Raw genomic sequence first — 14,968 nt, forward strand, 5'->3', positions numbered from 1 at the left:
AGCATGAGACGCAGGGACCAGAAAACAGTCGGTGTCTCGCCATTAGTCATCAGTCTCCCTCTCCTCTTCTTCCACTTGCCTAGTAGCTGGAGCAGCTAACTTTCATGGCCCAATGCAACCACAGCCACTCACCCTCACCCTCGAGCTGTCTTGCACGCATCGTCGATTACTAATTCTTCCAATTATCCATCGCCGGAATCTTGGTTGGTTAGTTGATCAGCTCGCTCGCTCGTCGCCGGTGAGATGGAGGTGATGACCATCGTCTTCATGGTCGTCAGCGTCGGTGCCATCGTCGCCATGGCCGTCATGCTCCACATGTGCGCGCGCAGCGGCGTGCCCGCGGCGGCGGCGGTGGCGAGCACGCGGCGGCGACGGGAGACCGCCGGCGGCGGGGCGGCGGCGGGTGGCGGCGGCGTCGTGGTGGTGGTGGAGGCGGCGGCCGGTGGGCTCGACGAGGCGGCGATCAAGGCGCTGCCCAAGGTGGTGTATGGCACGGCGGCGGCGGCGGAGAGCAGCTGCGCGGTGTGCCTCGGCGAGTACGGCGGCGGCGACGAGCTCCGGGTGCTCCCCTGGTGCGCGCACTCCTTCCACCGCCACTGCGTCGACCCGTGGCTGCGCCTCAACCCGACGTGCCCCGTCTGCCGCACCTCGCTCGCCGACCAGCCCACACAATCATGACTACTACTCCCTCCATTCCAAAATATAAGGCACAACCCTCTTAACCCAAAGAGCAAGAAATAATTAATATTATCTTGTAGTTTGAATCATCTTAATAAATATAATGCATGCATCCAATAAAATTAGAGGATGTGAGAGTGAAGGATTTAACAAGTAATAATAATGAAGAAGATGCCATAGTTAATTATATACATGTATGTATACCTTATATTATAAAACATCTAATAAAAAAAGTGGTTGTGCCTTATATTATGGAATTGAGGGAGTACTATGTAATCATGTAAACCGAGCAGAGCATATACACTGTGAAAAGGGCTCGAAGACGAATTTGAAATTCAATCTCCCCCAAATTCCATTTCGTTCAAACCATCGATCTACAATGTTCAAACACAAGACACAACTTAGATTACATCACTACTAGTATTACACAGGCATTACCGGGGAATATATCCAAACCACCCTGCCTGATGGGTTGATGGATAATCTTAAATGGATGGATAAGAGGATGCACATCCACATCCAACCTTATTCATAGATAGCTAATCAAGTCATTACACATAATACAGCACAGGTACAAACACAGACAGACGGACGGACAGACGACGGTATATATGTCCTAAGATTAATGTGCTTACAGCAAGTTAGGCATGATAAGAGATATTATGAGCATGATGGGTAGGGTACACGTATGTATGTATGTTGCTGTGCCACACCACAATCATACCATACATACAAGCAAGCTAAACTGATGCAGAGCCTAATAACCGGCTGTCACCCAGCAACGTCAGTTCCTTGGTCGATTTGATTACACAATGCAAATGCGAATGATTCCTAAAGGGCGTACATCACGGACAAGGGGAGGAGGATGATGATTCGTTGGGGGGTTTCATCTTCATCTTCAGGTGCACTTCACGGCAGAGGCACCAGCCGGCAGCTGCCCGTTGTTGACAGGGGATGACTCCTTGGCGGGGGCGGCGGCGGAAGGCGGCTGGCTGTCCTGGTGAGGGCCTTTGTCCGCGGAGTTCTCTACTGGAGCAGCAGCAGCAGCTTTGGGTGCGGAAGGCTCAGTTGGGTTGCTTGGTGGAGCAGCTGCTGCTTCAGGTTCAGCTGGCTTTGCATCCTCTTTCTTCTCTCCTCCTTCCGATGGTGCTGGAGGAGCAGCCTCAGATTCAGCCGGTTTTGCATCTTCCTTCTCGGTTCCGGCTGGTGCTGGAGCAGGAGTGTCAGCGTCTGCGGTCTTGCTGGCATCTTCAGCAGTTTTCATCTCCACATCGGTGTCTTTTGGAGCATCTTCGCTAGGGGCCTCCTTCGCCTCTTCAGCAGGCTTTGTCTCTACATCAGTCTCCTTTGGAGCATCTTCGCTAGGGGCCTCCTTGTCAGCTTCAGCGTCTTTCGCTTCTTCATTTTCGGTGGCCTCCTTTTTCTCCTGCTTGCCCTTTCTGCCAGATGAGTTCCTAGAACGTTTCGGGATCTTCTCCCCTTCTGGGCTATCGAAAGCCTTAACTTTCTCGCTAATGCGAGCAGAGCGCCTTGGAGTATCACCTGTGTCCAAGTGTTTCTTAGATAAAGCAGAGAGACTGCTGCAGTCATCGTCATTTCTACTAAACCTAGTGAAATTTCAAGGCAGCACTAAAGAAGGAAATTTATCTAGTGGGTACCAGTTCCCCAATCAAACTCTGAGGATGCAGGGCCTCCAGGGTGTGCCTTCAGATACTGGCTCAGCTGTCTCTTGTTCTTAATCTCTTCTCCAGTTGGTGAAACAAAAACAATCTCAAATCTCCCCCCTCTCTGGGGAGTAAACTACAATAGAAAGAAATCAAGGATGTTAATTGATGCTATCAAATGATGAATGTAATACATATGCCTACAAACATTTCTTTGTAACATTAAACAAAATAAACACATCAACATGTCCCCAGCAACAGATTGCTGAACAAAGCAGATCCTAGTGCTATCCAATGCTTAATAGTGAATCGACAACCTTCTACGAGGCAGGCATCCTATTCAAGTCCCCCTAATATTGTCAGACAAAGCAAGCTTGCATGCTTGATACTACTTTTGAAGTTACATGGTTAACAAAGAATGCCACAAAAAGAATTAGCATTGCCCTTAGACAACTACCAATAAAGAACAATCCCGTAGACTTGTTTGTGCACAACAGCAAAATACCAAATCCGACTTCACCCATAATTACTGATACTTGCTTGTATTAAGACATCTTCTACCAAACTAGTGAAAGCTGTGGATAACTAGTGGCTATTGCCTAAACAGAAATTATAGACTAACAATAAAATGGTAAAATGTGACAATCTCAAGAAAATTGTTTTAAAATGATCCTAAAAAAAATACAAATCCAACTATATATAATAAAAACAACTGCCAGCTGGCAAACACTGCTGCCAAAGTGACCAAATTCAAGAATTAATTTAATTGAATAAACAGTTTCAGAAAGGTAAACCATTCTGCAATCCATATGGTTTACATCTCCAGAATTAATCATATGGACTAATACTTTCACCATGAATGATTGAATTGCACAAAACTAAATCTAATACTGGTATTTGGTGTTTCGACTTGGTTTCATAGGCAATATTGCTTCAACTTCTCAAGTTACTTCAATTAATTGTCTCCAGCAAAGTATATTAAAGAGATATAGTACATTACAGAATCAATAAGTACTAACCAGGTTGACTTTAACATGAATATGACTGCAGAATATTAGGGACAACAAGTTACTGCTATTAATGGTATTGCTTATCAGTAATACCCTACTTTATGCACAGTATGCACAAAAGGGCTCCTTTTAGGCAGTAAAACACAAAGTTAACAAAAAAAAGCCCAGATTCAGTATTGGGAAGTGACACTGGCTTCAAACACAGTTATGAAGAAAAAGAACAGAGTGAGACTAAGAACTCTGCCATGAGGAAAAAGAGATTTATCTCCATTTGTGAAACATAACAAAAGGCAACAGACATGTCGAAGGCAGCATGTTCTGCATTTGCAGTTATGTAATAAAAGAAAACCAATGCTTTTGTAGCACAAAAGCGCTGCTAAGCTTGTGCGGTTGTACCAACTTCAAAAATGGCACTTTCAAGGGGCATTTCACCAATTTCTAGTAAAATCACATAAATGTAAACAGTTTGTAAAACAGAACTTCTGGTGAAGTGGAAAAACAGAAACACCACAAGCACCAATGACAAGGTAACCACTAATTTGGCAAGCATGCCAAATGTCCACAAATTTAGCAAACCATTTTATTCCCCTTTCAAACAAAAATTTAGCAATAGATGAGTAAATGACAAAAGCACCAACCAGAATCCCACCTATATTGCTTTAAAAATAAACTCCAATATCCATCCATGTAAGCAATAATAGATAATGCCAACTATACCACAAAAAAATAGGTCGAGTTCCAACTAACTAACAAAACAAGTAGGTAATGGGCCTACCTGACAAATTTAGGTGTTACTGGCTGAATTCAAGTCACAAGCAACCTCGATCACCCAGCACAGTTATTATCCAGGGAAAATAGAAACAGATGGTAGGGAAACAGCCAAACTAAACTGAATAGTCTAGTTGATACATTATGCATGCTTCTTTTATCCAGTAGAAAATCCAGGGAGTCGAGTCACCATAAGCACACAAAGTATCAAGTAAGAAGTTAACAAGTTCCTGAACTCAAGAAGGTCATTGTCGCTGGGATTTTCTGATGCGACCCTAGAGGAATAGAAAAGGGCTAAAGAGAATATCTAAGTGGATGAGTGAGCAGAAGCATTCCAAACCGACACCTTATTTTAGACAAACATAACATATTCTCAGGGAAACAAATGACTGCCAACATGTGACACACCAGTGCCCTGCTCTGTTACATCACGCTTTGCATTTTTCAGATCACTCTGCTCAAGCAGTGCCTCCTTAACAGTGCTAAGCTCTAATAGTAATACTAAAACTAAACCTAAGATATTGCCAGATTCCAAAATAAAGTACAAATATGAATAACGATCTCGGTGCACTCCCTAATCCCACTAAATGCAATTGCAGCAGCTCACAGCAGCAGAACATTTCCCATTTCGGCTTCACTACAAATACTACACAGTTAAAGAGTTCGCTAATGAAGTACCCCATATGCTTATCCCCTAACAACAAACTAAATGGCAAAGCACTTCCCAACAGGGGCAGACCTGCACACCAGTACTCAACCAACGCCATGGAATATTCCGACCAACGATACAACCACCTCGTAATGCAGAGCGGCAGTACGAGCCGAAATTTGGGAATCAGCCTACTAGAGCTTAATCGAGCTCGGAAACTCTCAATTCTAACACTAATCACCCGAACAGCGTACGCTCCACCAAACCAAGTAACCTACTCACGGAAGTGGGTGAGACGTAATCCAACTATAGCAGACAAGCTCCAACACTGCTCGCCCAGCTCGCGACGTGTAGATACAGCTCCAATCGAGCTCAGCGAACTCACGTGACTAACAGATATACAAACCCTAGCTTAATCTTCCGTAGCTGAGCACGTGAACCCAATCGCACAAACCCTAGAACTGAAAAAAAAATATGGAACGACGTAAGCACCAAACCCCTAAATTCAAAACCCTAGATCCACCTCGAATTCGACCTCCAACTCCCTCAATTCCTCCCACCAACACCCCCCAGCCGCTCGAATTCCGCCCCAATTCGACGCAAAATCGAAGCGAAGCATAACAAAAGCAAAACAGCAACCGAATTAAAGCAGCAGTTGAAACCAAAGCTTAGCTATTATCTCGTCTCGAACCTTCTTCGTCCACCCCTCCGGCGCCGGCATCTCCACGGACACCACCTCCTTCGCCGCCGCCTCCGTCACCTCCGCCGCCGTCTGCGCCGCCGCCGCCTGCTGCTGCTGCTCGTCGCCGGCCGTGGCCATGGTTTCGAGTTTTCGCTTCCCGCTCGCAACGCAACGCACTCTCGCTTCGAGAAAAATGGAGAGAGAAGAGACGAGACGAGGAGAGAGAGGAAACGAAACGATAGACGTGTGGGGATTTGGGGATTTTTATATCCGCTTCGGATTTTTTTTTCTCTTTTTTTTTTATAAATAACGGCTCCATTTGGGAGGCCGTGAGGGGACACGCGCGGATAATACCCCCAAGTGACAGCTCCCCACCCCGGCCCTCCCCCAATGACAGACCGGTCCCACCGCCTTCCTCGGGGGAGGGGGCCCCACGTGACAGTGGGATTACGGGTGGGTGGCTGGGTGAGTGGGTGCTCATGGCGGTTCGGGACAGACGTGGACGGCCGTCGTGGGGGAGGTTGACGGCGTTGGACGGAGGAGAGGCTCTGTGGACGCGGTCCATGGACCCACCCTAGTGTGAGTGGTAGCTTAGACAGGGGGTGGGTGTGTGGTCCATGGACCGGGTGTAGGGGAGGAGACGGCGGGACTGAGAGGCGGGCGGCAAACCGGATTGCAGAGGAAGCCGTTGGAGTCCGCGGATACGGGAAAAAGGGCGCGCTACGCGACGCGGGGGGAGTGACACGTGGGGCCCATGGGCCGCCGGGCCCACCTGTCACGGGGATCCGCGCCTCGTACTGCCGCGTACGCGAGGCTTTTTTCCCTTCTCGGACGCCACGTGGCGGACCTCGGCCCGGATAACGGTGGGCCGACGGAGGCCACGTGTCCACCCCGCACGCGCGCGTCGTGGCCCGTGCCGTAATAAAAAAATATATTATTATTATACTATTATAAAAAAGATTTTTCTGACATAAACGTTCAGTTGTTTGACTGTTGACCACTTGTCTGGTGTTAGTTGGGCCTTGTGGGTTGGGCTTGGGAATTATCTGGGCCAGAATGGTGCAGTGTCAGGCCCATTTGATTTCATGTCAATGTCAATATGAAGAGGAGGATGCTCAGACCTACTACAAAATGTTGATGTGACTAGGGCGAACTGTTTAGTGGAAGAACAATAAATGGCATTAAGAAAAGTAGCCTGATTGGGGAGCTAACTGAGCAGAGATGGATCACCAACCAAACCATATGGATGATGATCATATCATAAGTTCATAACCCTGATGAGCCAGAGCTTGATTCTGAATGCTCATCACCATTTCAGCTAATTAACTGAGCATGAACATGATTGCTCATTTCAGTTAACTCTACTCACACTGACACTGCTTGAAGGAAATACACTAATTTCTGGTAATCCTCAGTCATTATTAACAGCTTTAACAACATCTAATCAGTGCAGGAGCTGAAGAGGAGAATCCAGTCATTCCAGGATTTCAAACTCATATGGACGAGGAGATCGGCAAATAAAATGGCGCACCGTTTGGCTAAGGAAAGCCTTAATACGCGTGCTTCTTCTAGCTGGATAGAGTCAGCACCGGAGTTTTTATTTTCTCTGTTATCAGAGGACTGTAATCTGGATGCTGTAATTTGAGTTTTCCTTGCTTTCCACTCTCAAAAAAAAAACATCTAATCAGTGCAGTATATGTTTGTTTGATACGGCATACATTCTTTTTTTTTTTGGGGTGATAACTGCAAGGCTCTGAAAGTGAAGGGAAAGCAAAGCTAAGGTGGTCAGTGGTTGGTTGCTTTCATTTCTTTACACTTAGTAGTGTTGGGGGTTCAGAATTCAGACTTTTTTTTTTATCTTGTTTCAGGACAAGTAGTCACAAGAAAGCTAGGGTTCCTCATGTCTCTATTGTATTGTCCTACCAGCTACAATTCAATCTATGGTTATGCAAAGGCTGATGCTGCGTCACATTCAGTCCCTGTACTCATACTGTGTTTAGGTATATCTGTGTACCAATACAAGTGTTATAGCTTAATTAATAAGGTTCAGACAAGAAAACCACTACCCTCTTGTGGAGGTGTACTGTGTGCCTGACTTTCTTCTGAAACTTCATCTTCAGAATATATTCTCTGACCATGATTATCCTGACTAATTCTTTTGTTTATTCAGAGTTTCAGACCTAGAATTCTTGGTGGTAGCTCTTCTTTTTTCCAAGAGAATGAACTTAAAATGAAGCATGTCACATGTATACTTACTTCCATTGAACTGAATCCATTTGCAGGTGCCAAGGTACAGTAGGTGTTGAACTGAATGCACTGAACTTTTCCTAAGCCAATAAGGTTAGCAACAGCTTTCAGAATGAAAAGTCATTCATCAGCCAAAAAAAGAAGGCACTCTGCACTTTTTCTAAGCCCTGCAATTGCCGTGGCAAGTACTACAGACTGACTGCAAATTTGCTTGGCAAAATCCAGTGTGGATTACACAACAATACCATGTTGGTTGGTAAAGCTCTGAACTTTCCTTCTCTTTTGCAGGTGTTCCCTCCTTTCTGAATGGAAATTAACCTGATGTGATTGTGGTGAAGAGTATCATTCAGAGATAATGCAGGTGTGGTCAAAGACCAGGAAAGGTTGAGATCTAGTTGCATTAAGAAATGCTTCACCTTTTGCTTTAAGAATCCAATTAGTAAATTAACTAAGCTGGCATCACTCGCTTTTCATGTTACATTATCCTTTGCTGCTTGATTAGATCACCTATGGCCCATCTGACGAGCATGCACACAGTTAGTAGTTGACCAGGGAAGAGAGTGCTGCCAAGTTGCCATTAGCCAGCTCACACTCTGCACAATACAATACTACAGCTTAAAAATTCAGAGAAAATTTTAAATGCGAAAATAAAGAAGGATTATATTCCATGTCAGAGCGTTTAAAACCATGCCAAATGGCCCTTGATTGGAGATTAGGCCAAACCAAAATGCATCTTAATTATTTTAATGTTTTTCACGGGTCACAAATACATAGTTTGACATTGACCTGTCAAATGGATTCACATCCAAAGCAGGCATAAGAACACAGTGTACGAACCCTTTCGGCTATTCATCTACACTGGCAGTTCATCTGTCGCATTCATGAGAAATATTTGCTTGACAATAATTCGTTCATTTTGATGTATTTTTTGTGTTTATTTTTTTTTTAAAAAAAACACGTTCTTGTTTTGTGGTGGATCGGCGTCGACCCAATACGGGTCAGTGCCGATCGTGCGCCGGAAAGGTAGGGGTTGACAATGAAAGGTTGGGTTCTAAACAAATCTTTTCACTGATGGAGACATTAAACTACTCATTATCTTAATGATTTTGTTTTATCACAAAGATGACAGACATTAATTCATTGGACACAAACCCAAAGTGTTATTGTCTAGCTCAATCAGTGTATTTCACATCTCATAGGACTAAATTTTCCTTGGTTCACACATGATGCTTCTTCAGTCCAAAATTTCAGAACCTTTGTGATGAACATGTGAGATTAAACCAGCAGGAACATGTATTAGAAGATAACAAGGGCTTAATTAACATAATGATATGGTTCAAGGATTACAAGTTGAGCACAAGCCACTTCACAGGTGAAGATAACTAGGAGCAAACACCCTTTCTTTCTTTACAAAATGAAAGCTCTAAAACCTGGAAGGGAAGGTGAAGAAAAGTAGAAAACATACACCGAAGGGGGGGGGGGGGGGGTCACCTATACTAGTCAGTTCATCATAATTAGACAGCAAAAAAACAGTGCAAACTAGAAACGAAGCCAAATCTTTGATCTGGTTCACTTCACAATTCGCCCTGAAAAAGAGGCTCTCTATATGTTAAACATTAGGGCAGGCACTTCCATGGTGAGTTATATGGCGGCGACTGCGGGTCCTAGGGTAACCTCCATGGCAGGAGGCGGCTCAGGCCAGGAGAACTCAAAGGGAGCTTCAATGGCAGGTAATGGAGCAGGCAGCGGGATCTCCTCGGGGCATGATTCGGTGTAATGGAACTCGATCTGGAGACGGTGGTGCAGTGGCGTCGATGCTATGATACCCTTCTTGATGTCGGCCTGCAGCTCGCGGATCGGGATGGCAGCCAAGAAGCTCTTGATGTACTCTTTGCATGATTCTTTACCCTTCGACACGAGCTCGCACTCTTCAGTGTCAGTTCCGCTGTCCTGATCAGTTGATGAGCTATCTGACGAATCCTTCAACCGCCTGCTGGAATCAGGGTTGGCTTCTTTCTTTTCAGCAGGTACTTTGTGAATTGTAGTGTTGTCGTCAAACTTCAAGATGTAAGCTTGGCTGCAACCTTCATACAGCCTCTCACCAAGTGTATCGATAATGTAATATGCGCCAGCCTCAACCTTGAGGACGAAGAAATGGTCATTCCAGCTGACAATATATAGAGTAGGTTTTTCAGTGGAGCACTCTGCTGCTCGGCTAATCTCATCCCATATGTTGTCAAATGACATTGCTCCATCAAGGAAATCGAATCCACTTCCATCCTCAGTACTTTCAGGCTGGAAGAACCCAATGAATGACCTGTTGGGGGAAACTGTGAGTGGGCGGATCTTGGCATGAAGGACAGTTTCAAGATCAAAGTGCTTGTCAGGAAATCGCTCTCTGTATGTCTCGTTCTCACAGAGTTTCCTCCATTCCAGAGACCCTTCTCGGATAAGGCTATCAAACTGCGAGCGGATTGGCATCAGATCCTGGTTTGCTTCAAACCAATCTGCAATGACAGCTACAAGTGCTGTACAGGCACTCTCCCCTGCAGCTCGTTCGCTTCTCTGGTCAATTGATGCAAAGAACACCTGGGTAGACAACCTCAGGTGGCCATCACGACTAAGTACTTCCTTTGACTCCCAATTCCCGACTACAAAATTATCATCACCAAATATTGACACCATACTATTGATGGAGCTATCTGATCCCTGCAGAGTGAGAAGATGATATGCTATAAATAATGAATGGTCCAACGATAATACAGGTCCAATATTGATGTCATATGATGAACAAAAAAATGAAACTAAAGACTCTTTCACAAGATATCGAGGAAATAAGTACCTCTAAAGCATTTCCGTCAGAAGTGGTCAATAATCGCCGATCGTAGTCAATGTCATCACCTCCCTCTTCGTCATTCCCCTTCTTCAGTAAAGGTTCCCCTTTATTCTTCAGTACCTTCAATAACCGTAAATTCAATTTCCTCTTCTTCTTCCAGGGAAGCAGACTCCTCCGCGATACTGAAACCACAGGTTCTTCAGCAGTGGATGAGGCCTCTTGCTCTACAGAATAACCCGCTTCAGATTTCCGGTGACTGTAGTATATCCAGTCCTCATGCTCTCCATCAATCCTTGCATGTGCATAAAGTAGGCCACCGGCATAATTCACAGACTGCAAGGAACCATAGCTGAAGGATTTCCTGACAGTTGAACCCCCTAAGCCATCATCCCGCTCTCTATCATCTAGATCTTCGTCGAGGGAGTCAGTATCAGAAGGGTATTCAGCACCATCACTGTGAACATAGCACTTATCCTCACTGCCATCATCATCTCGGTTAGTCTTTTTGGACCTCCGTGTCGACACTAGATCTGTGAGAATTTTTAGATTTCTCAGCCCCGCTTTAATGACAGAAGAAACCTCATCTTTGCTGGAAGGAACAGAGTCACCACTGGAAGGTGACAATGGAGCGGTAACAGCAGAACGCTGTGAAGCATCAGGTGATTGGTGAGGAGGTCCTAATTCCACCAGGCTCAAAGTGAGCTGAAAAAAGGATATTAAAGTCAGGAAATGGATGACCATTTGAGGAGAATCAGAAACAAAAAATAGTATTGGCATTCCAATGTAACTGGTTTATAGCATCGTATAACTGACATACATGAAGTGATGGGGAAGACTCGGATGAACCGTTTGGCACCGACAATGGGAGGATTATCTCGACTTCTTCAGAAGCAGATGTGTACTCTGCTAGGTTCAGTGAAGCGGTACCCAGAATCAATTCACCCTTTGGCCCTTTATTTGAATCCTGTAAGGACAAAAGCAAAACCAAGGAAGTTAGACTAAACTCAAGGGAGAATGCCAAAAGAAGTATTGTTCCGCTTGTTTATATAGATAACTGTTTGGTTAACAGCATGTAAAAGCTGAAATAACCCCCAGCTTTAGCTTTGTTCAAATAACGTTAGCTGTAATAACCCATAACTTTAGCTTTGATTCTTGCTCAAATAACGTTAGCTGTAATAATTCCCAACTTAGCTTTGTTTCTTTCTCTTGTCAGCAGAGATCAAATAATATTGAAACACGAATGACGATATATCCAAAGCAAACAACGCGACAAAATGAGAATCTCGCCTATCAGTCGAATCGAACACGACAAAACGGTAATTGCATCATAATAAAAATTGGCACAGGAAAAGACAATAATCCTTCACAATTCATGATTGGCTAATTTCACCTTTTGTTTCCAGAACAATAAGTAGATGTTTTTTGGCATTTCCTGATTTGCCGTCAAAACTTCTAAACGGATAAAACAATTATATGCTTTCTGATACATTGAACCTAATTTATGCTAGCCAAGCTATTAAATAAGCAGCATAATTGTTTGTTGATCCGAGAGGTACTTACCATACATCCAAATAACTCATTTTCTTAAAACAGAAACGATCTAGCTTGAAATGTTTAATTGTTTGAGGTTGTCATGTAAAAGTATAATGATCAAGGCACGTCCAATAAATCCACACTCTGGCCACAACAATTTGCTGATAACTTAATCATCGCCAACAAAAAAAAATTGTAAGAACCCAACCAATCAACCATCATATCATCGCCAAAGAAAGGTACAAAGCCAAAACCAACCACCAATATAAACCAGTAGCATGCAACACTGTTTCTTTAAAGCTCCTTAAATCATCATCTTTTTTACAGTGAGGACTGGTAAAAAATAAAACCAATTTAATATTATTTATGGTTCTGTTAGATCCAAGCGAATTGAAGGGAATTACCAATAAACCAATGAGACTTGACTTTTTCAAAAGAAAAGTCAAAACTTTCGCTGTCAATGTGACATGAATGATAAGATAAAAAATTATCAGCAAGAATCATTCAAACAACCAAAGCAAAACAGATTAAATTGATCATTGGACGAAAACTAACATGACAAACAGCAATTGTTCCATCCAATCAAACCAAAAGCACTCATTGAAGGCAAAATTTCGTCCTCTTTATTTCACACAACCAACCAACCAAACAAACAATGAAACCAAAAAAAAAAAAAAACCCTCCATTCTAGATGAAAATCCCATTCTAGGCAAAATTTCACTCTTTTTATTTCACACAACCAACCAACCAACCAAACAATGAAACACACAAAAAAAAAGTCCATTCTAGATGAAAATCCCATTCAAGGCAAAATTTCATTATTTTTATTTCACACAACCAATCAAACAATAAAACAAGAACAAATTTTATTCTACCTAAAAAATTGAAACGCGTCAAGGAGGCAAAACCAAGAAAGAGGAGAAGAGTGAGAAGAAGAGACGGTGGCTCACATTGACGAAGACGGAGAAGGCGAGGTCCCACGGGTGGAAGGCGGCGCCGGACTTGCGGTGCGACGTCGCCGTGAACGTCTCCACCCTCTCGAACTCCTCCTCCCACGCCACCGCCGCCTCCGCCGCCGACTCCAGCCGCGTCCGGTTGCTGTGCATCACCCGCCGCAGCGACCCCAGCGGCGACGCCTTGGGCCCCTTCCACCTCACCTCAACCGCCACCTTCGCCTCCGCCACCGGCGACGAGCTCGCCGTCGCCGTCGCCGTCGCCGTGAGCCCCTCCGCCCGCCGCACCACCAGCCTGACACGGAACTTCCTCGCCGGAGGCGGCCACGGCCACATCCTCGCCACCATCAACCCCCCCCCCCCCCCCCTCAAAAGAACTCCCAAATCTTCTCTTCCCTCCAAAAGAACACGCGATTTTCTCAAATCAAAATCAAGATCGAATTGGCGAGGGGGGGACAGCGCAAGAGTGGATTTTGGCGGCGGAATTGGGATTAGCGGAGAGGATCTGTGTCGGGGTCGGGTTGGGATTTGGGATTGCGAGGGTTGGAGATTGGAGATTGGGACGGGAGGAGGAGGTGGAGGAATATACGAGGAGAGGAGAGGAGAGGAGAGGAGAGATGCATGTGATGTGAGGAGGAGGAAGACGACCAAATTAATAGGGGAGGTTTCTTTTTATTTTTCTATTTTAATTATTTTATTATTATATTTTTGTTTATTTTGTTATTAATTGTATATGTTTTTTTTTGTTTTTATTCTGGGGGTCAGAGGTATCGGACAAGTGGGCCCCACAGGCCGGTTTTGCCTTGCTGTCGTTTTATTTCACTTCACCAACTTATTTTTTGTTTTGAATATTACCAATTAATTAATTCTTTATTAACTGCTTTTTGGATAATCCTGATTAATCCGGTTGATTAGTATGTTAGTTAGAGTCTGTTAATCGCGCCGTTTTCACTAATCTTGATCCTATCTTTTAGTAGACTCAACCAGGATTACCATTTTAGGTGGTGTTTAAAACCGATGAAATTGAAGATTAAGTTGGCACACGTAAAACAAGAAAATTTATTAGTACACGATTAATTAAATTTTAATTATTACAAACTTAATAAATATATATATATATATATATAATATTTTAAAGCAACTTATATATATAAAGTTTTCGCACCGAATGTACTGTTTAGTAATTTGAAAAACATAGTAATAGAAACCGAGATAATTTTAATCTGTTTGGTGTTGTGTATGTATAATGGGTGCTTTTTATGGATTTGTATTTTTTTTTATTGAGTTTAAAAATAGCAAGGCGGTAAAATGCAAAGAAAGGAAATACTTAATGAGGCGAGATTAAAATACTTATCTGAAACGTTACACACGCTCAAGGTAAGATAATGTGGATTTTTTTTTTGTTTTCTATAACTTCATCTCTGAAAATGGTCCATCAATATAGTAATTTCCTTTCGGCTGGTGTATTCGTTGTAACCACCAATTTGTGTTACACATGATCATACACTAATATGGTATAACAGCAAATTAAATGAAACAAATAATTCACTTTCTCCCTCCTCTTTTCATATTAAAAATAGTCGGTTTCAGGAAGCAGTTATACGGCACATGTGTAGTTTGTAAAAAAAAAGGACACATATTCCAGCAGAACTGCTCTGGAATGTAGCAACGCAAAGCAGAGTAGCAATATTCAATGCTCATTTTGTTGATAAGTACATGGTTTTATACTTGGAATTTAACTCAAAAATATAAAATAATGCCAAGAAATATTTAATGGTACTTATTATGGCTATACTTTCAACAAATTTTATTACGATAAAAAAGATAATTAAAGATTCTTAAAGGCGACTCTTATATACATTCGTGAGACTTGCACCCACCAAACAAATAGTTTCATCAAATCTGTTGTTCATGCATGATATAGATTCCTATCATATAGACTGGATGC

General features: G+C 43.4%; 3 protein-coding genes across 4 annotated transcripts; 1 reads left to right on the forward strand and 2 right to left on the reverse strand.

Annotated features, from left to right (window-relative positions):
* Positions 1–1,096, forward strand: LOC127757041 (E3 ubiquitin-protein ligase Os03g0188200-like). The gene has a single exon (XM_052282456.1). The coding sequence runs from the start codon at positions 244–246 to the stop codon at positions 676–678; it is 435 nt and encodes a 144-aa protein (XP_052138416.1). The 5' UTR covers positions 1–243; the 3' UTR covers positions 679–1,096.
* A 96-nt stretch (positions 1,097–1,192) lies between these two features.
* Positions 1,193–5,700, reverse strand: LOC127757040 (methyl-CpG-binding domain-containing protein 11-like). Of its 2 annotated transcripts, none has more exons than XM_052282455.1 (3): positions 5,461–5,700; positions 2,337–2,466; positions 1,193–2,220 (listed from the first exon to the last, which is right to left on the reverse strand). In XM_052282455.1, exons 1-3 carry the CDS (start codon positions 5,587–5,589, stop codon positions 1,577–1,579), a joined length of 903 nt encoding a protein of 300 aa, XP_052138415.1. In that variant the 5' UTR covers positions 5,590–5,700; the 3' UTR covers positions 1,193–1,576. The 2 variants fall into 2 exon arrangements, with proteins under 2 accessions (XP_052138415.1, XP_052138414.1); XM_052282454.1 differs by having other exon boundaries at positions 2,337–2,478.
* A 3,260-nt stretch (positions 5,701–8,960) lies between these two features.
* On the reverse strand, positions 8,961–13,651 carry LOC127757563 (uncharacterized). The gene is made up of 4 exons (XM_052283102.1): positions 13,018–13,651; positions 11,352–11,498; positions 10,541–11,236; positions 8,961–10,407 (listed from the first exon to the last, which is right to left on the reverse strand). The coding sequence occupies exons 1-4, from the start codon at positions 13,366–13,368 to the stop codon at positions 9,340–9,342; spliced, it is 2,262 nt and encodes a 753-aa protein (XP_052139062.1). The 5' UTR covers positions 13,369–13,651; the 3' UTR covers positions 8,961–9,339.
* Positions 13,652–14,968: the final 1,317 nt, after the last annotated feature.

Source organism: Oryza glaberrima, chromosome 12 (assembly GCF_000147395.1).
Source record: "Oryza glaberrima chromosome 12, OglaRS2, whole genome shotgun sequence".
Taxonomy (NCBI): Eukaryota; Viridiplantae; Streptophyta; class Magnoliopsida; order Poales; family Poaceae; genus Oryza; species Oryza glaberrima.